Source organism: Tribolium madens, unplaced genomic scaffold, assembly GCF_015345945.1.
Source record: "Tribolium madens isolate multiple individuals breed KSU strain unplaced genomic scaffold, Tmad_KSU_1.1 Scaffold_3;HRSCAF=73;Tcas5.2_LG2, whole genome shotgun sequence".
Lineage (NCBI taxonomy): Eukaryota > Metazoa > Arthropoda > Insecta > Coleoptera > Tenebrionidae > Tribolium > Tribolium madens.
The window spans coordinates 3,277,269-3,303,962 of record NW_025401006.1 but is presented as its reverse complement, the minus strand read 5'-3'; the positions used below and the strand labels follow the sequence as shown (position 1 = coordinate 3,303,962).

Below are 26,694 nucleotides of genomic sequence, written 5' to 3'. Positions count from 1 at the left end.
CTATCGAGATATTAATCTCAAGTGCGGTGTATTGGGTGTGAAATTTTCGAAATTGCCTGAGTTCGGAATAAAGTTGCTATTGTTAAAAACATCGAAAATTGAGCGGATCAAAATCCTTCAAGAAAAAATACGTTAAGCGAGAGCAAGTGCGATTGTCACGCAAGAAAGTCGATGCCGAGTTTATCGAAAATTCATAAAAAAATAGGTAAATTTAGAAGGAGGCTTAATGTAAGTATTTAGAAGTCACGTTAAATGACGAGAAAAAACGTAACAGAAAGTTTTGTTGAAAATTCAGAAGACACTTCGCTACTCTTCCATTGATTCACACCGTTCGCAAACAAAAAAGAACCATTCTTTATGCTGGGTCTCAAATGAATAATTAATTTCCATCATTCTTGCCTGGTTTGGGAGGCTTGCGCAGAAATCATATCGAGCCGAGATTTATCTCAGTCAGAAGCGGCGTTTCACGTTAATTGAAGGTCCTTCAGAAGCACGGCAAAGCACACATCGTAAGAAGACACGTAATCGTCTAATGCGATAGCACAACCTGCCGCTAAAAGTGGCACAATCTTCTAAATAAATATACAAAATGCAGCGAAAATATTTTGCTCGAAAATTTATCATTGCTTCAAAACGAAATCTCCAACGTGTCTTAACTACAAAGCAGCCGGCATTACTCATGTCTTTGCCAACTTTACCTGCAGAATGTGCTAAACTTTATGATGAGCGTGTAGACAACGTAACTCAATTTGCCTAATTATCCAATTTGCCACACTAAACAAAATCTTACTCAAAAAACAATTGCTTTTTTAAATAACAAAAAACAAGTTGTATTCATGACGTTTCACGTAATATTTTGCAGTGCACTGACATTTTCCTTCACACGAAATTAAAAACGTTACACAACATATAACATACATTCTAAGTTTAACCTTTAGAAAACGTATGCAAAACCGTAAACCCACTATGGAGTTAACTTAATATTTGAAATATTTAACCAGCGACCGAGGTGTCATATTCAACCTACAGGGCATGTAAAAATATGCCACTTTTTAGTATTTGTTTACTCAGGCAATAGTACATTATATTAGTAAAAGTAAAAGTGATAGTTTATCACAAAGCTGAATGTTTATTTTGCCGAACGTTATGAGGCAAATAATTCCGCTGAGCCACATAAACTCACTTTTACTCTCAGTAACATATACTATATTTTATCCGCAAACGTATTTAAATCGAAAGTGAAAACCAACACTTAATTAGCAAGTTAATGAACAAAATAATTCGGAGGCTTGGTTGCAAGGTTTTATTAGTTCTGTTTATGAACATCATATGTCAGTATAGTATTTAATCTACATGTATTGAGATTTTTGAAAGTGTTTATTAATTTAATTAGTGGATGATTAGTGCAGCTAGTAGTGCGAAATGTTAAATGCCGGTGATCTACAATGTACTTATTCCGAAATTGTTGACTTCTATAAATAGTTTAATTTTACATTTGTCGTAGTCCCACGGCACACATTCTAAAATATGAACTCGTACACCCGGGGAAAAAAACTATTCACCAGTCTAACTTTGTACTCGGGCTGCGCTTTGTCGCAATAGCGTTTCAGACCAACTAGTTGGAGAGCAGGTAATGTGTCGAAAAACCTTTATTTATTAAGTTGATCCGGACCCGAAAACTGACTTTTTGTGAAAATTACTTCAATGAGCCTAAATTATAACGTATAGGTACATTAAATTGTGTTTATAATAAACAAGCTTGCTCAAATTATCAAATTACAAATACATAAATTTATTTAAGAAAGAAATGTATTTGATTGAGTTTACAAGAGGAAAAAAAATTTAACCTTTGATTTTACGCCAAAACTGCAAAGGAAAAACATTTTTAGCTTGACTTGACTTCTACAGCTTTCAAAAATCAAGATTGTAGAACTAGTTTTAAATGCCAGAACATTTAAATAAACTGTGAATTTTGCCAATTTTTATCAAGTTATTTATTTCTTTTATAATCATAATTCTGAACTTAATAATACATTTTACAATAGCCAGTCAAAAGGAAACAAATTTTTGATACTACTGATAAAATTGGTGGAGGTGCCGGGTCAGAATTAAAAATATTTTTGTCAATATTTGGATAACAAATTATGTTCATTAATTGTCAAGATTTTTTGTTTATTGTATATGTTCACAGTGCCAAGCATTGATGGTCCTGTGTTGAATATCAGTCGCGTGAGTCGGCAACAAATGGGGCCTTACCTGTGTATCGCCTCCAACGGCATTCCTCCATCAGTCAGCAAACGCATCATGCTCATCGTGCATTGTAAGCAGTTTAAAAAACGTCTATCGATCATTCTCATCAGCTCTTTTCCAGTTCCTCCAATGATCTGGATTCAGAATCAGCTAGTAGGAGCATACGAGGGACAACAGATAACACTAGAATGCCACTCGGAGGCTTTTCCAAAGTCTATTAACTACTGGACCACTGATAAAGGCGAAATCGTTCCGCAAAGTTAGTACTTTTTTATTATTTCGCTGTATAAAAGGAAGACGTGTTGCTTTTTAGATAAGTTTCCCAGACAGGTTTGACCGTTGGTTTGTTAAAGCAAAAAGCACGATCACAACTTCTGTCTATTTCAACATTTTTTTCTCATCCTTTATTGTATTATTGTGCTCTTCTTTTCTCTTTTTTTTTTTTAATTACGCTAGCAGTTTAATCCTTATTTTCGGGTTTTGTCTCCGGATTTTTATTACATTTTTTTATTAACGAGCCCAGTGACTTCACATTAATTTTGATCTCTTGGGGGCTTATAATTTTATCAATTTGATACAACACGGCCGACATATCTATAATATCACACTAGTGGTCCCACTTTAATTAAAATTTATTACCAAACACATGTTAGAAGGTTTTTAATAAAATATTAACACAGTTTTTTTTTACTAGTTTCTCTGTAGACAACAATTTGCTGTAGTGATGGTTTTAGTTGCTACATATTTAGAAATAATTTTGATAGCTTTACGATTCCGATTCGTTATAAACCCTCATTTGTTGTCATAAAACAAAAAATGTTTGGTTAGTATAGTGGATAAATATGTGCCAAGTGGCGGCAATAGCTCTTGCGTGAACTTTACATTCGCAAGTATCAGTAACAATAACGTGGCAAATTGGCCGTCAATCGATGTAATACGGTAGTGACGCAATTGAATCAATATTTTTCATGCTGAAAATTCCGGTATTATAAATTATAATCCAGATTTTATACCCGATATAAATCATAAATTATTCCGTATTTTCAGGTGGAAAATACGAACCATCGTACTCGACGAACGGCTACAAGATCCACATGAAACTGACCATACGGTCGATAACTCCACAGGACTACGGGAATTACAAATGTGTATCGAAAAACTCTTTAGGCGATACTGACGGAACAATACAAGTTTTCGGTAAGTTAATTACGCTTATATTTCGAAATAAATTTTAAATGATTAGGTAAAGAATGAACCCAAAGGAGAAATTTATTCTTAGTTTCGTTTGAAATATTTCATCTTTGACTAGCGAACCGAGGAATCGTATTTTATGCATCAAATACTACACTAAATAAAGCTGTCCTCTTTGATAAATACAAATCTGTATTACTAATTACATACTAGCCTGAAAAAATTTCTTGAAACATTATATTTCAAGACTTTATTCTTGATTTAAAACTATGTGAAAACAGTTTATTGTCCTAAAACTAGAGCTAAAATTTATTTTCTATTTGCAAACTGCTGATTCATGTTTTGTTGCTAAATTTGCAGTTGAAGTCAGATTGCTGGAAAATAGTGGAAATTGTTGGCAAATAGTTGCTCTAATTATTGCGTGATTAAATTAATCTATTAAACCCTTGTGGTTTGATAGATTTTATTTTATCTTTCAATGATTAAGATTGATAACCCGACGGTAATTTTACTTTAGTTGAATTTAATTGCAGAATTTTAACACTATTCATTACAGAAAAAGCATGAATACTGTAATTGCAAAGTGTGTTTAATCAGATTAATATCCTGTAATATTGGCGTAATAAAATTTTTATTGGAAAATTTTTGGTGTTAATGCTGTCCATAAATGTAGAAGCGTCATATTTCGTATGATTGAGGAATGTTAACTGGAGTCTATATTTTTTACAGCCATACCTAAGCCATCAAAACTTTCAAATGGTTTATCAAGGAAAGGTGAGTTCGTAACATTTTACCCCAAAAGTTGGAAGGTACGTGACGTAATTTATAAAACTAACCCGGCTCTCTGTGTCGGTAATTTATCGTGCGGTGATGCGTATTTATGTTCCATACGTCTAACGTTTTCCTCGATTAATTAACCGAGTTATTAATAATAAGTGAATAAATTGCACTGAGGCGTGTAAAATCCGTCCGAGATCCGGCTTTAAGAAAGCGCGGTTTAAAGTTCGCGCCAACTCTTGATTAATATACAAAAGCTCAGCATGGCGCAGACTGTCACGATTAACAAGCACGATTCCGCACTTCCCAGTCACTTACCAGCGAATTTAGGTGGAAACGTCATGTTAACATGCAATTTCATAATTTATTTCACTTACAAATCAACGCCGGTTACGTTTTATAAATTATATATTAGAACGGGATCGTTGCGTTTTCTCTTATTAATTTTTGCCGTTATGTTACTACAGACAAACTAAAAAAGAAAACCAACAACGTCATTGGAGAACTGGAAAATATCACCGACGGTGAGTAATCAATTGCTCTAGAAAATTATTCATATTGCAATGAATATTTCGTGGATCTTATGAACTTGCTTGTGGTCCCTTACGTATACACGGGAATGACCATAAATAATAGATTGACCCTCAACCACAAACTTTTTACGTAATAGTCACCGCAAAACTATATTCTTTTACTCGAAAATGTAAAAAACTTAAGATACAAGTTAACAGTGTCCATGCTTTTATCACATGAAGCTTGTTTACATATGCTGACGACAATTCTTTCAGTTACAGTTGTAAAAGACTTTCTATTTCTGTTAAATTTTTATCAAGGAAGAAAAAGTCTTTTAACTTTGGCGGCTTAAAATAAATTATAGAAGACCTCAGACAGGTTAGAAGATCAGTTAATTATTTGAAATACCTGCACCAGAGCTTTTGATAGAAGCAAAGAAAACATTTAAAAGATTTAATTTTAGTATAAAACAAAGTTTTTCTCAACAAAAAAGTGTATTAGGTGCTAATAAACGCTATAATTGCGCAGTAATATACATTTTGAGACAATTTTACAATATTAAATTTTGGTGAAACTAATAAAAACAAGAAATTACTAGTGCCATAAATATTGCATAGTGGTAAATTCATTCAATATAAATTGTGCAATATTTTATTATTATTATTATTTACCAAACGATTAAATGACTTTAAATTATTGAGAAATAATCTGTGAATCCTTCTACAAAACATCGCGAAGCATCACGCTGTAAATGCAACTGAATTTATCACTTGAAATCTCATTTCAAATTTGAACCTTTCAACGAATGTTTCGCTAATAGGTGTTTTCCCACTTCTTACTCGGTTCTTTACAAACTGCATTCTATTAAAGCAAAGTTGCAACGAATTTCTTGTTTCCGTATCTAATTTTAATAAAGCGGCAGACTGCATCACAAGTTTTTGTAACCATTCGAATGATTTAAAACCAGACGTTTGGAGTAAACAATTAAAACAGGGATATTGCGGTATTAAACTTTTAATATTGTCAATTTATAGTTTTCTGTCTTGGAAACAATAAAGGTGCTTGCAGTCGTTGTCTGTAAACATTAATACCACCATCTGCAAATATACAAGTTGGAAGGTAGGTAGTACTACACTTGTGAACAAGTTTACGATTCAAAGCAACTTTGCACATCTCAAGGATAATAACAATTCTTTTCATTTTATCAAAACCTGTGTAATACTACATTGGGAGAGTAATATTTTCTCTGGCTTTCTATATAATTAAAGCTTGTTGTTTGTATTCATAAATTTTTTCCCGTCCTTTTTGCTGTTTTCCTCTCATTCCAAGCATCGAAGCTTGATGATTTATGAGAGCATTGGAGCACATGTCTTTTAATATCTGCCGCGTAAGCCCTGAGATTGATTCGAAATCAAAGCCAGCCCATTGCTCCAGTTTCCGCGATCATGTTCAGCCAAAATTTTAGATTTAATAAAAAAAAATCGCGCCAGGGGTTGTTTCAGATTGTTCCGAGTAATTTATCGGAACAAGAGATTGATTGCAATGCGCATTTGATTAAGCATGGAGCACACATTTTATTATCGATAAATTACTAGGAATAATAATTATTCCAAGACAATGTGCCTTTGATTGGTGATGAGTAAGGACGTGTCGTGATTGAAATTAAGCTGTCGGGTTTGTTTCAGGTTTGGATGACCAGCCAGATTCCTTGTTCCAAGAAGAGGAGTACGGTGCCGGGGAACGTGCAAAAACCGGACTTATCTTTGTAGCTTTTTTAGTCGCGATGCCTTTCGTCCTACAATAAATCTTACTCATGTTGTGCTGTGTACAAGAGAAATCTCAAGATTAACGCTGAAACAAGTTGTGTTGTTCAGACGATGAATTTCTCTTCCTTAACTATTTTTTATATGCTTCCATTGCTACAAGTGGTTTTAGTGATAAGGTTCATTTGGAGAATCATTCTTTTTTTTTTGCATAATACCATACACAATCGTTAGAAAGGGCGAATGTATATTAGTGGTTGCGACTGATAACTGTATTCTTTGTAAGTATAAATTAGGAAAAAATAGTGCTTGAGAAATAAAATTATTGGCAGTATGTGTAATAATAATATTAATAGGTGGATTAAATGCAGTCAGGGCCGCATACATATGGATTACAAGCGACATGCAAGTGCTTAGTGTAGCAAAGTTATGCACATACTGATGAGAAAACGAATTTTGACAAAGGCTGTCCACAAAACTAGTCTCTTGTTGAGCTTTTGTGGTTATCTGTTCTATTTCTCTGTTTAAATAAAAATAAATTTAGTGTTCAAAAGTCTGAAAGTCGCTATGCATATCCTCAGTCAACCGATCAAATGTTTCTTCCTTCGTATTTAGGTTGTTTATTCTCTTTGTGTATAAAAAACGAGTATGTGAATAGCTGTAACATTCCATTTTGTATTGTAAAAAAAACTTGCTACTAAAATTAAATAAAATAGTTTTCTAAAAAAGAAATGTATTATTTCCACCCAATTTATATTCCGCTCTTGCAATTTATCTATAATCTTGGTGGGGTTTGATTGTTTAGCGTCAGTTTTAATGAACCGCACAATAAACCGATTTATATGTATAGGTTTAAAAGGCAGGATAAATTTCATTAGCACTCCCGTAAATGCAGCACTTAAAATCCTTGGCACGCGTATTCGAAGGAACATAACGATTTGGCAAGCATCCCCTAGTAATATCGGTAAAACTTTTGGTTTATTTTGAGTCGACTGTTGATCGTGTTCAACACCCAAAATGTCACTGTAATTATAAGGAAACACAAAAGGTACATTCGTGCAGATTTAGTTTTTGCCATCTACATTACAAAAGGTATTATCACAATGAGGTGCCGCGCTGTTATTTCGAATCGTTAGATGTTATCACATTAAAACGTGCAGGTTGTAAGAGTGAGGTTTCTGAACGTTATTGTCAAAATACATGACGGCAGAACGTCTTTATCTCAAGGAAAATACAAAATATTTTATTATTGTGCTAAATCGAGCTGCGCTTGACACAATTTAGCAAGTTCTCCTATTTTACAAAAGAAAGTTTCAAACAATATCTTCTTAGCAGAATTTCGCCTCTGTTAAAAGGACCGTGAAATTTATCATCAAATATACAAAATGGACGGATTTAGAAATTTTATGGAAAACCACCGTAAAAACGATGTAGTTTACTTCCCGTTTTTTTTTTAATAAAACCAGAAGCACGCAAAAATGTGGTTTCCTAATCTGTTCGTAGAAAAACTGACTTATTAATTACTATTGATTTATATTATACCTTATAATTTGGACGGAATCAATGCAACGTGGAAATGAAACTAGATTTTTGTTGCACGAAAATAATAAACAAAATTTATGTGATACGCAACAAAAGAAATTTTAAATAAAAAATGTTAGACTGCCTAACCCCAAGTTTCACAAAGCTGCATTCAACCCCTGTACCAAGATTAATTTCTATTTGTTAACTTACTCTTGTTTGTGGAATGATATAATGTTTTCGTGTTTTCTGTAGCCGCGCTATTAATTATGTACACTATAGTTCTGGTTATGTACGAAACTAACAAAAAGTATAATTAATAGGGTCGAAGCAAATCAGGCTATTGGTTTTGATTAACGCGATATATATTCATGAGGAGTCCTTGACAGGATAATTGGAGGCGACCCGATCTCAGCACGTTCCTCAGACTAACGTTACATTGGTGGTTTGTAACATAACAAAGTCAAACTTTTCCGATCCATAAAACACTAAACTTCGAAACGAAAGCTGGTGCAAGGTCCTACCCTCAGTTGCGCTGCTTGTAGCAGCATACAAATTGCATGTAATCACACTGACGACGTTTTTAATAGCTTTGCGCGAAGTGTTAACTATGAATTATCGCTTTCTTTTTCTCCTAATTCATGTGTTTTATGAAATTATTTGCATAGTGTTTAAAACCGGCAACAATTTAAAAAACTTTATTAAAATTAATTATCTCGCAAATAATGACAATGGAAAAGAATTTTTCGATTATTAAAGCACAATTCGAACAGATTGCGTGTCACGTTCTATTTGGCAATGTAGCACATTTATTTTCTCGACACAATAAAAAGTACGGTTGACATGAAATGCTGCAATACCGAAAGTTTTCATTAAAAATAAATAGACGAGACATTTCATTAACAATTGGATTTTTCAACTGAAGAAAATTTACTTCGTTATTTTTACGGGTGTGAGGATAGATAGTAACTGATGCAAGGGGTGTTTATTTTAACTAAAAAGATAAAACTTGATCCAATACAGAGAAGATGGGATAAATACACAGACTAAAAAGAAAAAGATACAGCGAAATCGTCAATAAGATGAAGCATTGAATCGTAATCAAGGTATGCGATCTAATCTTCTAATGACTGCGGTTTCAACTCTATGATCTCTCTTACATATTCGACAACAGAAGATATACGTCTCAAAAGATTATCAAACTTGGATGTAATTCAAATAGCATAAATTTTGATTTTTGATTAAATTCATGATTTAAGTAACGCTAAGAAAATAAAGAGAGATGATCTGGATGCGGCGCAGGATAGGTTAGGAAAAAGGTAAGCATTTCAAAGTATGTTGTTATAAAATTTTTATTACCACCTATGCTAAAATAAGCGTACAAAAATAATCCTTATCTAAGTTCGTAATGATATAAAACTTTCAGCAAGTTAGTTTTTAACGTTAGTCTGTATAACTCAACGCTACATACATTTCGTCTTTTAAAATTTTCTTATTGAAACACATCATATTAAATAAATGTGATGCAGTACAGAAGTACTCGTAACCATAGAATTGTAAATAGTTGCGAGACATCAAGTTGATAAGCACAACTGTAAAATTCATCCTCCAGATATAGCAAGTCAGCGCGGTCTGAAACAATAAAATAAACTTTCCTGAAAAATAAAATATTTAATTGACTGTTACCTTTCTCTGTGGAACCTATTTGATAAGTTATATCATTTGCTACTTTCTTGAAACCTGAAATTACTTACATTTTATAAATAGTTACAGAAGCGCAGTTTATACCTTTGCTTTTGACATGAAGCGAGCTATTTTTCAGTGCTGGGTTAGATATTCCTAAAAAGTTAAAATTTTCATTTGAATCAATAACCAATAAAGGTCTTACTATAAATATTTATTGTGCCTTCCATATCACCCAAAGAATTTTTTGATATGCATTTATAGATTCCGTAGTCTAATGGTCCCAAATGATTTATGGTCAATTTCATATGCACTTTATACCCATCCTCGATAATCTCGGGCACATATTTAACACCTGAAAATTTGAATTTATGACAGCAAAATTGTATTAACTTTCGAAACTTCAATTATTTTATCGTTTGAGAACCTACTGTGGGGAATGATTTCTCCATTATCCCTAGTCCAGTAGTTGATGGATTTCGGATATGCTTCGGAATGGCATTCAAGAGTGATCTGTTGATGGTCATATGCCCCTACCAATTGGTAGCCAATCCACACCGAAGGAGGAACTGTCGGAAACAGAATTTTAAAACCAATACAGTAACTTGGGTCGAGTGTTTATTGATTTTAAAACTTCTGCACATAAACAATAATTATTCAAACATGGTATAAACTTTTACCAAGTGAATTAAATATTTATGGTTCACTCAGTTTCAAGGTGCGACGAAATACTTCAAAACGAATTTTAAATTAACTAAAACATTTAATTAAAAATGTATTAATTTCAATCAAAATTTTGGTTTTTATAAATTTAATGAAGTTTTTGAGTTAAATCTATTTAAAGCAAAGCAATCTAATCTAGCTTAATCAAGTTCATGTACCCGTTCTACTACGAAGTGTAATATTAACACCATCAATCATAATTTGTCACCGAGGCGGAAGCGTCAATTAGACCGATTAATTGCCAACATGTGTGCACTACTCAAGTTGGAGGACATGGAGTGGAATTACTTGATTTTTACTTACACTGTACTACCACCGTTATTCTTTTGCTGACGGAGGGAGGAACACCATTCGAAGCGATGCAAAGGTAAGGTCCCATGTGTTCTCTTTTAATTTTTGATATGTTGAGTGTGGGACCACTAGCAATAGCAACTAAAACAAATTTTCAGTAATTTAGAGAATACGAAATTGTTTACCCTCGCTCCCCATTCTTGACGGTATGAGTTGCCCGTCTTCTCGTTTCCACAGAATTGAGGGTTCTGGCGACCCTTTTGCGACGCATCGCAAGGATACGTCAGCCCCTTCGTCCACGACAATGTCGGCGCTTGTTGGTAAATCCAGAATATCAGGCGAGACTAAAATCAAAATCCAAACAATACGCATTTAATTGAACAAAGATAAATCACGCCATGAATGGTTGAGATCCTTGGCTATGCGAATATCTCCCGGACGAAATATATAGTCTACAACCGACAAAGGCAAATACTCTTGGAAAAAAAACGGCAAAAGTTACATATCCTAGAGAACAATCGTGATCGGACCACTGCATCTTTTATTTTAAAACTTTGAAGGATGAGATAAGGATTTTATTTGGTGCGGTGGGTATTGGATTTTTGTTTCCGTTTTCAAAGAAGCAAGACAAGAGAGAAATGAGGTCTAAACGTTGAATAGCGCTGTTCAAATCGAATTTTGTTTCGGGATTCACTTGAGTTTTATGACGGCATAAACCCAAAAGCTTTAATTGCACGAAATGAATTTTTATTCCAGTATGAACGCATTATAATTTTTATTACTCAAAATTAAAAATTTTATTAACGTGAGAAGTGTATCACCTACGACATCCAAGTAACAAATTTGACTTTTCATTGGGTCGGTGTTAATCTGACACATATACCAGCCCCTGTCAGTCTCCCTCACTTCTTTTATGTGAAGATACCAGGTTTTGAGTTCGCTGTGTGTTACTCCAATCCTGTGGTTCTTTGTAACGACGTGATTATGAATTGTAAGAATAGTTTGAGTGTCTACTCTTAGCCACGCTACCTGGAACAAAAACACAAAGAACCCTAATAATCACAATTATAACGCAATTCCAAGGGTCGTCAAATTTGTTTTGGCCCATTGTAAAGTTGCCCCTACATAAATTTAATAATGCCGTTGTGACATTTTCTAACGCGATTAAATAATATTACTACATACGTATGACATTTTAAGGGTGGTATTAATAAAGACAGTAAAACGAAGGAACCGTAAGGGTTACCATAAAATATCACAATACGTATTTTAAATATAAACTCATATTGTAGGGAAGAAAGAAAACCAACCCATGCAATGGCGCACATTGTAATAATTGGAACGGTTTCAGAATATTAGGTACTTTGGTATGCCATACGCACTTTGTAAAAAAAATTTAATAAAACGGTTTCTCCCTTGTTCCAATTATTTTGTTAAATCTTAAACGAGCTATGTAATTACCCGTTGACATTTTCAGCTCTTTGTCTTGAAATTTATTTTTAATTACTTACCCCTTCACTCACTTACGAGTATGCCAGCCAACTCTTAAGTGTATTAACTTATTCATCACAGACAAAAAACCTAATAAATGCAAAACTGTGACCGCAACAAATCAATACATTACATTCATCACAGTAAAAAACCTTATTAAAGAAAACAACTTGTAGAGACGTTCAGTTGTGAAGTCGAAAAAAATATGATAGCTTCCGAAACTCACTAAAAGTTTTTCTAAGAAATGCCTGGTTCTATTGAAAGAAATTTTAAATTTATCGGAACAAATATCTGAATGAAAATATCGAATTACCCTCTTTTCAAAACTCAGTTGCTTCAGAATTGTACGGTTTTACGTTCACGCTTAGATAACTTAAAATTTCTGCAAAACTCTCTTAAACTTACACCCAGACATTTTATTTTATTCACAGGTTATCGAAACTATGCTTAGATACTAAAAAAAACCAAGACAAATTGCTGGCAAAAAAAACTTAAAACCAGTTTATTGGCCTGTTTGACTAATCAAATAATCTCAAAATAATATTGGGGAAAAGAGAGAAATACTGTTAAAACCATAAAGAGAAACTTTTGTCCATATTGTAGGGAAGTCAGGCTTACGCCGGCTTTTACGACCGCTGCTTGATGGTTTCCGGATTATATGCCTTAGTCCTCATTGAAAGATAGATGACATTTGATTAGTCATGATCGTAACTTATCCAAAATGCACCGCATAGAAAATAAATTTTGAAAATGCCATAAGTTACCGACTCATTGTACTATGTAAAAATCGCTTTTAATCAGGTGTGTGTGTTTGTATTTGATGAAAAGTTTTAAAAATTTAAACAACACACGACAGTATGTTTATCAATACAAAGCGTCGATACAAATGATTAATGTGCTTTTTCAAGCCTTTGCAAAAACAAAAAGCTTGATTATGGTAGATTGTTCCACGCTGAATGACTATAAACAAAGAAAAATCGGAATAATTTCTGGAGTAAAATTTAATATGCTGAAAGAATCAATCAGAATAATGGTCGGTAATTAAATTAAAACTCGTCTGAATTACAACAAAAGCACAAACTCGATGATGAAGGTGAAAGTAAGAAATGAGTCACCGTAGAATCAATGCAGTTTTTAATCTTTGCGATTGGAAAAGTTGCGTCTCGCCCGTTCTCATTTCTTTATTAAAAAGAAAATCTTTTGAAATTGTTATCTGAATTTATAACCGTCTATTAAAACGGTCGCGAAAAAGTTAGTAATGAAAAATCCACAATGATTTATAGTCACCAGCATCCAGACATTGTAAGTTATTCGGTTATAATGACAGCTGCAGCGACACCGAGTCATTATTCTGCATATCAAGCTCTAACAATAGTGATTGTGCGATACAACTCAAACCGGCTGACCGGAAATAATGCAACATAGGTGGGTTCGAATGCGTCTGTGGAGCAGATAGGATTTCAGGCAGCGTAAACTGACAACCTGCTCAAACATAATACTGCAAATCAAAGCTGGTGTATTCTTTCTGCAAACAAAATGCGCCAAGTACGTCTGCAATTAATAATCCGGCTTATCGCTGCCAATGCCATGATCACATAATTTCTATGGAAATATTCGCCGGAAAAATATTTGATCGCAATCACGAGTTAGAACACAAAGCGGAAATTAAAAAAATACGTGGTCGAAACGCTGACAAAGCTTTCATCTCAAAATTAATTCCCCGCGAGTAAAAATTAAACTACAGATACAAAAGAATGTGCATAATAGACCAGTTTGCAACTTGGGAGTAATAAACTTCGTCTTCGGACTTAGACACATATTGTAGAGAGGAAGCGGAAACGTTGCTTGTGACCATCATAGGAGGATAACGGCGAGAAGGAAACCAGACGGGAACTGGAGTTATGGATACGTATCTCCCTGCTGAGTGTCCACAGGAACTGTTCCATTATTGCAAACTTTGTTATTATTGAAGACATAAACTCGGCTGAATTATCAAGTCCCTGATGTTGGATCAATAAACCGAAATTTGTTTCAATTTTCAAATCAATGTAAAATTATTTTATTTTGTACCCTGAGGCATATTATCGACTGACCGACTGGGATTTTAATTACTGAACGAAGCATATACTCTACCTTATAAGAGCCGAGATTCTCAACAACGCAGGCTAAGATGGCTTCACGCCCTACGGCGACGGTATTATTAGGAATAGGTTGACTAAATTTAGGGCTTTCTGCAACAAGAAAAAAAGATAAATAAAACCTATTAAATAACTTCAAATCTTGATCTTTCTACATAACGTGCCAAATAAATTTCAAAACGAAATTAACTTTGAATATAAATATAAGTGGTATCTTAAAGCGCATTAGAGAGAACCTATTATTTAAAGCAGTATCTACTTGAGCAGTTCATTCGGATTAGCTCTCAATTGCGAATGGAAACCCGGAGCTGACTGCGATACTCACTGCTAATCAGCTTAACGAATTTATTGTTTCCCACGGTGAGATTTACCTACGAAGGGAAGAAACAAACTAACTTATTATTGAGAGAAAAGGCAGAGGGACTCTTACGACCACCGCCTCCATTTCAATAAATTAAAATAATTATTTCACAAGTGCCCTACAAACTCCATCTAGAATATTATTACTCCAGCAATCAACGTAGCCACAATCATGCAATAAAATTAATTAAATGCTTAATTGCTACTTAAGTTGGTACACAAAAGCCGCATAGAAAATGTACGTAACAGTGTAGTTGTGCCAACAAAACTTTTCATATTAAATAAATAAACGAAATGCAATTTTTAAGAAAATTAAGATTTTATCTTTTACGTCTTTGACAAATGAACATTTATCACTTTGGTAATATGTTGCAACCCCGTGATTTTTTCTTGTAGTCTTGGGAGACTATGTGAGGCGGGTTTATGGATTCAAACACTAAGTTTTATTTTTTTGTTGTGTCTTTATAAAACTAGCAAGACTCTCGTAACATAATAGAGTCAAAATCACGTTAAGAATGTGCAATAAAGAAACGTGTTATGTGTATAAAATTGATGAGATTTTCACGGGCGTCTTGGTGCCAAGCTTGCTGTCTTTTGTCAGTCTTTATTTTGGTAACCTTTTAAGAAATAAAATTTGTATTGAAACATTATCGAGCTCTAATCTTATTGTTGAATTCAAACAAGCAAACATGTTTTGAGTGATATTAGTATGTGTGTGTATTTTCAATACACTTTCATAGTACGAAACGACGTATTGATCGCAATACTAGTTAAACTAATGGTAAACATGTCAAAGATGTAATCTGTTCTGATCGGATGGTCTGCTTCGATTTATACATTAGTCTGACAGCTCCGGAAAATCAGCTCCTTCCATCCCTAAAACGATGACAATACGAATCGAACATCATCGCTGTTAATAGAAAGCACATGACCGCAAAAAACATTATTGGTAACCGTTGTTAATTCCGTTACAATAAAAAGAGGAATGATGGATTAAATCAGTTTAAATTGGACGAAACGCAAACGACTTCCTTGCTTACAAAATCTACTAGAGAACCGCCGCAGGTTAAATACAGTCTAAAGTATCTCCAATTACAACATATTCTCTGTTATTAGCCTCTTTGCATTGCTAATGAGACTCTTGGGAAAGTAAAATTGCAGTGAGATTAAAAACTGCGCTGCCGTGGTTTGGATTTTGCCTTTAATTTAAATGGAACACAATGGGAACAACCCCTTTGACTTATTGCTTTGTTGGTAGAAACCTCATAACAAGAAAGATCCTTCGGGAGAACCTTAACAATCTTAACATTACTATTTCAATCCTATTGTTATCCGGCTACTAACTGATTTCAAATGAAGCCAAATGTTTTACATTGTATTAGCCTATAATCAAAACTTTGCTCTTAAAATTTATTTTAACGAAACAAAACGCAATTCATCCACACTGGATATAAAAAGTCGACACGATTTTCCTCTTCGACGACAAACAAAAATCCATTATACGCAGAAATAACTACTAGATTTGAAGTACGTTTGTGGATCTCCCTAAATAAATAAGAAAGTTTATGTTATCCAAATTCGATTTACAACGCTTGTGCCATTTTTAATGTAAAATTGATTGTTTTTTTTAGATAAATGTTATTTATAGCATTCAGTTCTAAAGTATTTTCATGTAAACAGTCTATCGTTTTAAAGATTTTACTTTAAAAAGTGATCATCTAGGTTAAATAAAATAATTGCGCTTAATAAACAGTTTTACAAAATAACTTTTTGAATCAATTAAAAAATGCACATAATAAACAAAAGTAACTTGTAATTAAAATATAAATTCGGAAATTAACGCTCACTATCCTGGCGCCTTCACCATTTGATTCTTCTACATGGTTGCGTTGCTTAGTACGTTCTCCAAATATGTTTACGTTCATCAACTGACTTCATTTGCATGTAATCTATTTAGTAATTGCCAGTAAAGTCAGAAATGGGTAAAATTAGCAAAGCAACGGCAATATTTCGCTTTAACTTTTTGTATTTAACGATCAAGAAAGTTCCTTTAAAACATTGTATTTATATTTACTTAAAAAATAAATGTTTAATGTCTGATTCTATATTTAAAAACTTTTAGTTAAAATTTTAAGCTTTCATGAAACTACCTACCTTTTTAAGCAGGAACCGTAAATAATTGAAACCACGTAAAATGCTGGAGTTTTCTGAGCAGACGCGCCTAGTTTAGCCGCGTTAAATGATAGGAGTAATTAACACAGTTTAATTGATTATAAACCGGATTTAATGTCTATAATTAATTGTTTTTGCTAATGTTAAGATTGACCACAGATTTCAGAGCGCTGTTCTCGCACCCTCCAGCTATGCGACGATCTAATTGCAAAGAGTACCCTTATTGCTGCACTGCTTTTGGCGTAAGATTTAATTATAAAGTATGTCTTAATTAAATACTCAGAGAAATCGACGCGTGCTCTATCAACTTTACCATCCTCCGTCTAAATTTATTTGCTTTTATCAATCGTGCTCTCTAATTTGTTGCCTTTGTTGAATGATTTACAGTCAGAGCCATGGCACGCTTCATTTAGATTTAATAAACAAACCAACGAAAAGATTAATTAAACAACAATTAAATATTAAAACGAAAGGAAAGAAATAACAAAAATAAGCAAAAATGTCCGATTGATTACAAATAGTCAATTTTTAATTCCGGAAATTGAATTGTGTGATGACAAATGCACAGTAAACTTGCCAACTGAGTTCAGTGTGTTAATAAATAAGCAATTGTAGTGGTTGAAAAAGGTAATTTTTTCTCTTGTGATTTTGATTAAAACTTCAAAGCGACAAAAATAATAATGTTTTTTCCGGCTACAATGAAAAAGGGAAGTCGAATGAAGACTCGATTTAAATGAGATTTTTCGTCGAAAAATGATTTCAAATTCAATAACGCAAATCCTCATAAAGTTTCAATTTATATGAGGTTGACATTGAATAAACATGAAACCGTTTTTATTTGTACGATACCTCTATTTGAGAAACGTAAATATCTCATGTATTTTACCGAATTAAGTAAACAATTTCTTAACTGCTAACGCATATTGTAAATAATATCTCCGGAAAATCAAAATTTATTTGCTTTTAAACAAGAAGAAAGAAATGAAATTCAAACTTAAATTCTCTTATTATGGTAATATATAGTAATAACGTGATAACTTGTAAATAATACTTTTTGGTGGAAGAAATAATTTCAAACGTATTTCACATCAAACTCACGCAATAAAAAAGAATTAGTAGCATGACATCCCGAACAAATTTTGATTAAACTATCCAAGTTTCGCTCGTGCAAAAAATAATTTTTGTGTGCTAGATTTTTATCAAAAGCATACCCAAAAGTTTCGTTGAAACCGTGTACGAGAGCAATAACACTAAAACAGTGGATACTCCGAGTAGCACATCGATGCGTGTCTCAGCCATAGGGTACAGCATGAACTTCCTGCAGCATGTCGACTGACGCTGCCGTCCCGACGTTCGTTCTTTACATGAAACGGACGCTTGCGCAAAACATTATGTTTTGATTTCTTAGCGAATAACTTACACATTCATTTGGATTCGAGCAGCAGACTCGGATAATCCTCCTGCTATTATTAAAGAAAGCTCAATTGTCGGCGAATTTTTGGCGTCACTCTCCCAATTAATACAATTTAGCTATATAGCCACATAAAATCTAGATGACGATCCGAAAAATTCTCGACATTGCTCGTAAAACTATGAGTTGTTAAAGCTGAACGACTTTTAGTTTTAGCTAGAGTTGGTTAACTGCTCGTTTAATTTTCCCTCACCAACTTTAATGAATGGAATTTGTCTCTATATAATTGAGGATTAGGAAAGGAAGTTCTAGCATGCAAAATTAAACAATGCAGTCACGACAAATCTCGACGTAAGTCTAAACTAAGCTGGAGATGTACGGACAAAGCAAAGAAAAAAACTGGTGACACGAGATGAAAAGGGAATTTCAAATGGTCGAGAAAAGTTTGGTGACCTGTTGATAAAGCGCCACCTAATCGGTTTTGTTCACAACTACCGTAATTTTCTCTCCAAACAGAAAACTTTAAAGACGACCCACTTGACATACTTATTTGCTTCAAACCGAATTATTAAAAATTAGTGCATTGTTGTTATGAATATGAACAACCATACAGCGACGAAAAAAGCTTTAAAACACTATAAATTTTTAAATATCTGCAAAAATTAATGCCAGTAAAATATTTATGTAGTTTATACATAACAAATCAACATTTCATTGAATATGAAATAACTTCGAGTAATCTAAAGTTTAATTGAGAGCATGTTGTCAGATAGAAAATTCAAAGTTTTTATTGGAGACCAATCTAGTCGATTAAAAATTCTTAACAACGGTCTTCTACAATGCGGAGTGTTATCTCCACTTCTTTTCAATTTATACACGAGTGATCTTCCTCATACAACTGCTAGAAAATTTTGCTACACGGATGACATAGCTGTACCAGCATGAAGAAGAAATGGAGCGACAACTGTTTATTAAATGATTATTTTAAAAAATAGCGGTTGTGTCTAAATGAGTCAAAAACCGAAGCTTCATCTTTTCATCTTTAATTCTCAAAAAGACAAATATTTCTCTAAATAGTATTTTGTTAAAATACAATCCAAATCTTATTTATCTTAATGATACACTAAACTGTTCACTAACATACAAAAACCAGCTGGAAAAATTAAGACAAAAACTGAAAACTCGAAACAATATTTTACTTAAGTTATGGGTGGTTCTACGTGAAAAGCAAATGCGAATAGATATTCTTCGAATTTCGGCCCTTGCTTTGGTATTTTGAATAAATATTGTAGTCTTGTTTGGTTAAATAGTGCACACTCACATAAAATCGACGCCAAGTAAATACAGCTATGCGAATATCACTATCATAGAATAGTTACCTCCACCATCTCGACTAAGAAGACAACATTTCTTAAAGATGCTTTGGTTGAAATATCTGAATTATCATCAAGATTTTCCAATATGGTTGAACTTAGTTAATACTTAGTTAATAATAATCAAATCAAAATTGTTTTAATATAAACTTAATTATCGACCCGAACAAAATTGTGTCAGGAATGGATGAACCGACCCTTTGGACAAAATTGAATAGAATTAGAACTGGACATGCCCGTTGTAATTTAATGTTTTTCAAATGGAATGATGTAGATTCTCCGTCTTGTCAATGTGAAGCAACAGAACAAACTGTGAAACATCTTGTTGAAGAATATTATCTATCCCTTTTTCAAGGAGATTAGACTTATAATTTATTTTATGTTATTTTTGTAACTCTAACATGTCTTATCATACAAATATACAAATACAAAATTAATACTATTTCTGAGTAGAACGTTTAAGTTTTGACCAGAATTGCTTGACAAGTTATCTCAAAGGTTAAGGATAAAAGAAAAAAAACCTTCTCTAAGCAAAAACTTTTTCATGGTCCTAATCGGTTTTGCTTTTATTTAAGCATCATCCAAGGTTTTTTTTCCCAATTTACAAGATTTGTCAATTAATATAATCATTACAAGACATTAACATTTACAAACTGTCTTGTCTTGTATCAACAAAACGGGAGTTATTGTTTTTATTTATCTATCACAGCTGTTACATCTTGGAAAACTAGGTGGGAAGTGTACGAATTTATTATCTTACTGTTTTTACCTGGAGGGTTGTCGTTTGAGAATTAGTTACCATTACAATATCATTTTATTATGTATTAAATTTGTTTAATAATCGAAATTTTTACCTGCTTCCAGACTCTAGTCAAAGTCATCAACTACCGACATTTATATTACGTAATTGTTGGAAGCTAAGTTTGAGACTACCACGTAAGAAACCCAACATTTTTTTCTGGGAAAAGGTTTTAAATAAGACTATGCTTAAAACCGGCTTTATTTTGGTAGACACAAAATTTCCTAAAAACTTACAATTTTTCATTTTAACGCCAAGACGATAACATTAAAAATCCGGAATTTCGCCGAACCCTAGTTTGATCCTTGATTTTTTTCCAAAAACTATCCTAAATCGGTTCACTTTGCTCCCTACAATAGCCTTGCACCAACACGAGCAGGATCAGACTCCTCGAAATTTTTGCATTTTTCTATGAGATACTTTTTCTCGAACTTCAATAACATTAAGTTATTCGCTTATAGAGTTCCATATTTGAAAATTTGGGATACTGAACATCAAACCGAGCCAACTTTGTATCGACAGATCAAGATAATTTGTAATTGAGTCATCTTTGGCTCCGAAAACGTATTCTGTGAAACGTCAAATAAAAAGACAAGCATGATTAAAAAGATGATGATTTTAATAACTAAATTTATGATTTACCTTCAAAAATAAACGGTCTTGTTATTATACGTCGGCGATTAATTCTAGCCCATTTTGCCATTTTACTTTTCGTTATCTTGATCTCTCGATATTATGTGGATAAGGTATATACAGAGTGTCAATTTTAAAACTTGCAATCGCCAATATCTCTAGAACTAAAAAGTTATTGAGAATCACTTTCGGTAGTTTTTAAGGGGAATCAAAATGGCATGGTAAGTGACGCTCCTCCACCCACCCTTCAAGCCACAGCTACCTTAAGTTGAAAATTTTAAATGGCACGACCCTACTTGCGATAGATCGTTGGAAAGCCCATAACAAGCGCTTTTCAAAAATGCCATACAACAGTTATTTTTCCAATTATTCAAAAACGAAGACGTTAAATTTTCATTTTTTTTTACTATATTCAAGGTTGGGTGGAGGTGTGTCATGTCATTTTAATTCCCCCTAGGAAACATCAAACGGGTTTGAGTGATTATTAATAACTTTTTCAGTTGAGAGAAATTGCCGATTGCAAGTTTTAAAATTGACACAGTGTATAAACTCCCGACATGTCAAAATGACGTTAAGTTAGTTAAACAAAAAGTCACTGTGGCTATGTTGGTGACCACTTCACTCAAGGTTTAACAACCTGGTCGCTATCACTTGATTTGAAATTATTTAATTATTATCGTTTGACGCATGTGCCGTGTACCATGGAAATTTGACTTCAAGTACAGTCAGATGAAATAATAGTCATCTGTGTCGTTTAAGATACACACAAAAATTTTGGTTTGAGATTGTAAACGTCACGGGAGTTTTGTGAATACATAATAAAGTCTGATTTTGATTTAAATGGAAATCACCAAATCAAAATTTTGGTGAAAAAATTGGTAGCAACTTATCTCCATAGCCACAAATTTTGTTTGCTTTTTGTTTTTGTCCCTACAAAATTTATTAAAAAACTATGGTTATTTTTCATGTTGAGGGAACCAAAAAGTAAATTTATTTTTTGTGGTTTGCATGGTTGAATTAATTCATTGTATTTTTAATATTTTTATATTTTTAATTCTGTCTCTGTTGCACACTACAGCTCAGTATAAAAAAAAGGAAAATAACAGTGCTCTCATCTTTTAAATATAACATTTACAAGACAAAACTAGAAATGTTACTGAATTTAATTACAATGTTCTGCAATGTTCGTCTTTTAAGCCGAACAAAAATTCGTCGAATTCCGACAAAAAATAACAAAAATATTCTAATATATGAAAAATCGTAAAATTTTAGTTGTCCGGTTAATTTTGGCGGCCACTGTAAAATATATTTTCCAAGAAAATTTATGTCAAACAAATTTTATGCTCAATTGCTAAAGTTTCTGATATTTTAATATTCATTCTGCTAGAATTTCATGTTTCCATTGTAAGCTTTGCCTAAAATAAAAATAAAAATTCAATTATTCTTTCTAGTTGTTTGAAAGTTTCTCGATATGGTTGGTTCTGTACCAATGTAAATTTCGTTAAATTAAAGGAAACTTATTAAAGTAAAGAAAGTGAACTTGCTTTAACTTTAGTTTACCATTCAGAAAACTTTGTATCATGCACAAAAACAAAAATTCATAATTATGTAATTTCAATAAATATCTTAAACAATCAATATTATATTTTTTTCCGGACGTGTTCTCACACTGAGCTCAACAGGTACACGTCGAGCTATAATTTATGACAAACTTTTTTAAAAAATCTGCCGTTGAAGCACGTCCACAAATCATCCGAAATAACAAATACGAAGTATTTCCTTGTGACATTTCTCCCCCAACGGCTTATGAATAATACTCAGCATCTTACATCATTGTTTGTAGATATTTGCTGTGAAGACTCAAGATGGGTTGTCCTTTTGTTATTAATTTAATTATTCAGGATAGTCCTAAATCACACCGACCCTCATTGTTCTAACAACAATACTCTGTAAATTTATACAGAAATTTTCTTGCATTATTTTTGTAATGCACTCAAACTTAATCAAGTTTGTTCAACGACTTTAGTAGGAAACATAAATAGCAGCTATGACATCTTTAAATGACAGTCTACATATCGTCGCCGATGCAAATGATATTTTAATGAGTTCGTAACTGAAGCACGAACGAAATGGTTTTGTCATTATTGAGCCAAATATAGCATTATAAGCGTGTGTGTTCGGCAGCGAAAAGTGGCGACTGCAACGATTTTCCTAATAAGTATATATATTTAAGTTAATTCGACATATCATGTACAGTGATGGACAGTGAATTTCGTCCACCCAATTTCCCTGACAGATTAAAAGTGTAAATTAGCCTTTAGGTTTTCCTAACCTTGTTTCAGAATTTGGATTAACGTTTGTCATGTTACCAGAATGCTCGATGCTTCTTGCTATTTTTTACCTTTGTCCTTTGAAATGGTAGACTTCGGTATGCCCAAAAGTATAGAGACACTTCTTTGAGACATACCTTCTTGTACCAGAGAGATAATTTTTATTTTATTAAACGCACTTACTGCTTGTATGTTCAAATTTGATTAAATTTGACAATACGTATTTGAATGTCAGTTATCATGACACAGCGAATTTTTGTGAATTCACAGAAATTGAGTGGACGAAATTCACTGTCTATCACTGAACGATCGATGAACAAATAAAACTGGTACACTTAAATTCTAATCGATGTATATCAGACTATTGAATTGTCAACATTTGTTAGTGTCAGTAATTTCACACAGAATCATTACCGTCTTTTGTTTCGTCAACTTCAAATGTAGCTTGTATATTGGACAGTAACAGTTCCATGACCAAGTGTTAGTCTTTCCTAAGTTATTTGCTTTTTAATATTTTTATTTGTCAAACTTACATGTATGTACAACGCATGGTCCTAGTATACTACCTCCATGGTGCAACGTCATACCAACAGTAACCTATTTGTGACCCAGTTGTTATTAAAGAATGCAAATTTGTAAATTTGGCATTTTTGATCCAGTTTTATTTGTACATGACTGTACAATAACTCACATAACTTGTAAACAAACTCACACGTTCTTCATATTGCTGTCAAACACAGCAAAATATAAATTACAACAATAATAATACCTATATATTGCATAGAAAATACAAAATTAAACAAATATATTTCAATATATTTTAAAATATACAAAGTGATCCACAATGAATGTATCTGTTGGCAATCGTGACTTTAAATTCAACAATCTTGAGGGTACGTCAAGCAAAACCGTATCTGGTTGCAGTGTTTCAAATTATTAACAAAAATACTTTCAAATCTGTTAGCAACAGACACACTCTTTCTGTATCACTTCGTATTTCAAACACACAATATTTTTATAAATAGCAACTCAAAGAAACAGCTTTAAGATAAAAAACAAAGTCATTTTTAACAAGAACTATCATTATTTAATTAATAAATTAATTGTCAAAGTGATATATAGTTGTCAAATAAATAAAACCGCCAATGTGATAGAACTTATAAAACAGAGAGAAAAAAAGTCCAAAATCAAGAAAAAAATTAACTTTTCTTTTCAATGAATCAGAATAATAAAGTTTTAACTACATTTGCTCGTTTCAGGTGAAGCAAAAAATGGTTTTCCTTTGCAGTTGTGGGGTAAAATCAAACATCTTTTTTTTTTCCTCTTGTAAACACATACTGAATGTACAGTTGCGGAACTAAAATTTCGGGTAGTATTTTTGTGTCACTTAAAAAAGTTCACTGTAAACTACCTTGTACTGTCATCATAACTGACATTTGACAATTAAACTTTTCTGTCCGTGACGCTATTTTTGAAAGTATAGGTATAGGTTAGTCAAAATGACATAAACATGACAAGAGCAAAAAATGAGGTTATTAATGTAAAGGTTGTTTTAGAGTTTACATTATGAAAATGACAATACTGCCCGAAATTTTAATTCCGCAACTGTAACTAAATACTGAAATAAAAAGTTATTTAAATGAAAACTTAACAATTATTTGGTTGATTGAGTGATCTGGTAGTAGTTTCTTGTTTGACGTTTACCTACAATTGCAGTAAAAATGGTATATCGTGTTTCGTTTTTAGTGCACTCTAAAATAGTGATGCATGTGAAATTTAAAGACTTGTTAATGATTATAAAATAGCGTGTTGGCATGACACATGAAAAAATTTCAATTCGCTTTTATTATTGTCGTTTAGTACTGCAAAACTTCGAAGTTGTGTTGTAAACTATAATTTTAGGATTGAAGCGGCAATATTTCGAGGATAATGTGCGGTGGATTACCGCCCAGATACAATATTTTCCTTTGTGCGAAGTGTCCTAGTCAACTCGGTCCTATTATATGCTTATAGGGAAGCTCAACAGACTGGCTTACAGAGCTTATCACAACATTCACAGCTTTCCCGTCTCAACAGTGCGACATTCCCGGAATGAGGCGCCGTTATTCCATTATCATTCAAATATACCAGAATTTAAATTTACTGAAGTCGACTTAGTTGCAAAAGAGAAGAGAGAGCATTTAAGAAACGCAAAATGAATATTAAAATTTATTATTAATGAGGAGTGAGTTCTAATCTCCAGAAAACTTTCTTATTTTAATCCCGAACAAGACGTTTCACACTCGCAGCTATTTTCACGACTGCAAATCTAAATTTAAATATTTCAAGGAAATTGGGGAGAAGCTGACATACATTATTTAAATATTAGACTCAATCGAAAAATATAGCTTAAATGGTCAGGTAGAATGAGTTAATATATCTTACTGAAAGGGACAAGTTGAGCGGTCACTCGGGACCACCCTTGGGAAAAGTTCACTTTGCGGTCTTAGAAAAGGAAAGATTAATATGGTCGTAAAAAAATCGGTCGGGATAACGGTTTAAAGCTTATAAAAATTTTGATTAGGAAATGGAGCCGATCCTCTACTGAAAAATTGCCACTTCGTACCCTGTTACAAGGATGAGAGTACTTAATTATTTAAAATTTACATTTGTTGCACCAATATTAAGCATCCATATTTTTCTTCCAAGGCCTATTTCATATTTCGGATGCTAAAATCCCATCTCGCTTAATGCTTTACATTTCAATTATGGAGACTTTCCAAGATTAAAATTTAAATTGAAAACTGAGAAAGGAATCAAACTGTTAAATGACTATTGATTCCATTCATGACCGGTGCTTATATTTTGAGATTGTAAGGCGAATAAATTAACTTCAAACACTTCTACCAACACACAACAATCAAAAGATGACTTATTTTCCTAAAAATAATTCTTTGGAGATTTAGCTATTAAAAAGATAGAGTCGGTTATTTAGTGCCTCCGCGTATTTCTTTCTTGTAATTGAATTCAGTTTTCAGGAAGCGGCCCATCATATTTTATTGAAATGAAGTCGCAGGTGGCCAAGTTCGATTTGGTGCAGGTTATAAAGCTAGTAATAAGTCACAATGATAACCTAATGGCTGTTATGAGGTTCGCGCTCGATAGAACAAAAGCGAGAAAAGCGGCCGAGTTTTTCAAATGAAGTGTCTGTTTACAATGTCTGATTTACGAGCTCGTTTAGAAAACGTTCAGTAACTGTTAGCGCCAACATCGTTACTGCTTCTCTAATCTGCATT

At 33.0% G+C, this 26,694-nt stretch overlaps 2 protein-coding genes across 3 annotated transcripts in view; one reads left to right on the top strand and one right to left on the bottom strand.

Annotated features, from left to right (window-relative positions):
• Positions 1-7,213, top strand: part of LOC123007209 (neurotrimin-like) — a 33,398-nt gene extending 26,185 nt beyond the window's left edge. The window contains exons 5-10 of one of the 2 annotated variants that reach the window (XM_044402363.1): positions 2,192-2,320; positions 2,372-2,509; positions 3,298-3,447; positions 4,171-4,215; positions 4,686-4,742; positions 6,417-7,213. In XM_044402363.1, coding sequence (XP_044258298.1) covers positions 2,192-2,320; positions 2,372-2,509; positions 3,298-3,447; positions 4,171-4,215; positions 4,686-4,742; positions 6,417-6,535 — 638 coding nt within the window. In that variant the 3' untranslated portion in view covers positions 6,536-7,213. The remainder of the gene's footprint in view (positions 1-2,191; positions 2,321-2,371; positions 2,510-3,297; positions 3,448-4,170; positions 4,216-4,685; positions 4,743-6,416) is intronic. The other variant, XM_044402364.1, reaches the window with a different exon arrangement.
• Positions 7,214-9,351: 2,138 nt separating this feature from the next.
• LOC123007385 (lachesin-like) lies at positions 9,352-18,198 on the bottom strand. The gene is made up of 10 exons (XM_044402656.1): positions 18,085-18,198; positions 14,337-14,434; positions 11,534-11,741; positions 10,898-11,056; positions 10,725-10,853; positions 10,130-10,267; positions 9,904-10,053; positions 9,804-9,854; positions 9,702-9,755; positions 9,352-9,647 (listed from the first exon to the last, which is right to left on the bottom strand). Exons 1-10 carry the CDS (start codon positions 18,182-18,184, stop codon positions 9,526-9,528), a joined length of 1,209 nt encoding a protein of 402 aa, XP_044258591.1. The 5' UTR covers positions 18,185-18,198; the 3' UTR covers positions 9,352-9,525.
• Between the last annotated feature and the right edge of the window lie 8,496 nt (positions 18,199-26,694).

Coding starts and splice junctions, on each gene's coding strand:
- LOC123007385 (XM_044402656.1), bottom strand. CDS start 18,184: ATGCTGTACCCTATGGCTGAGACACGCATCGATGTGCTACTCGGAGTA. Junction 14,435..18,084: donor GGTTTCAACGAAACTTTTGG/GTATGCTTTTGA, acceptor TTCTTGTTGCAG/AAAGCCCTAAATTTAGTCAA. Junction 10,854..10,897: donor GTCAAGAATGGGGAGCGAGG/GTAAACAATTTC, acceptor AATTTGTTTTAG/TTGCTATTGCTAGTGGTCCC.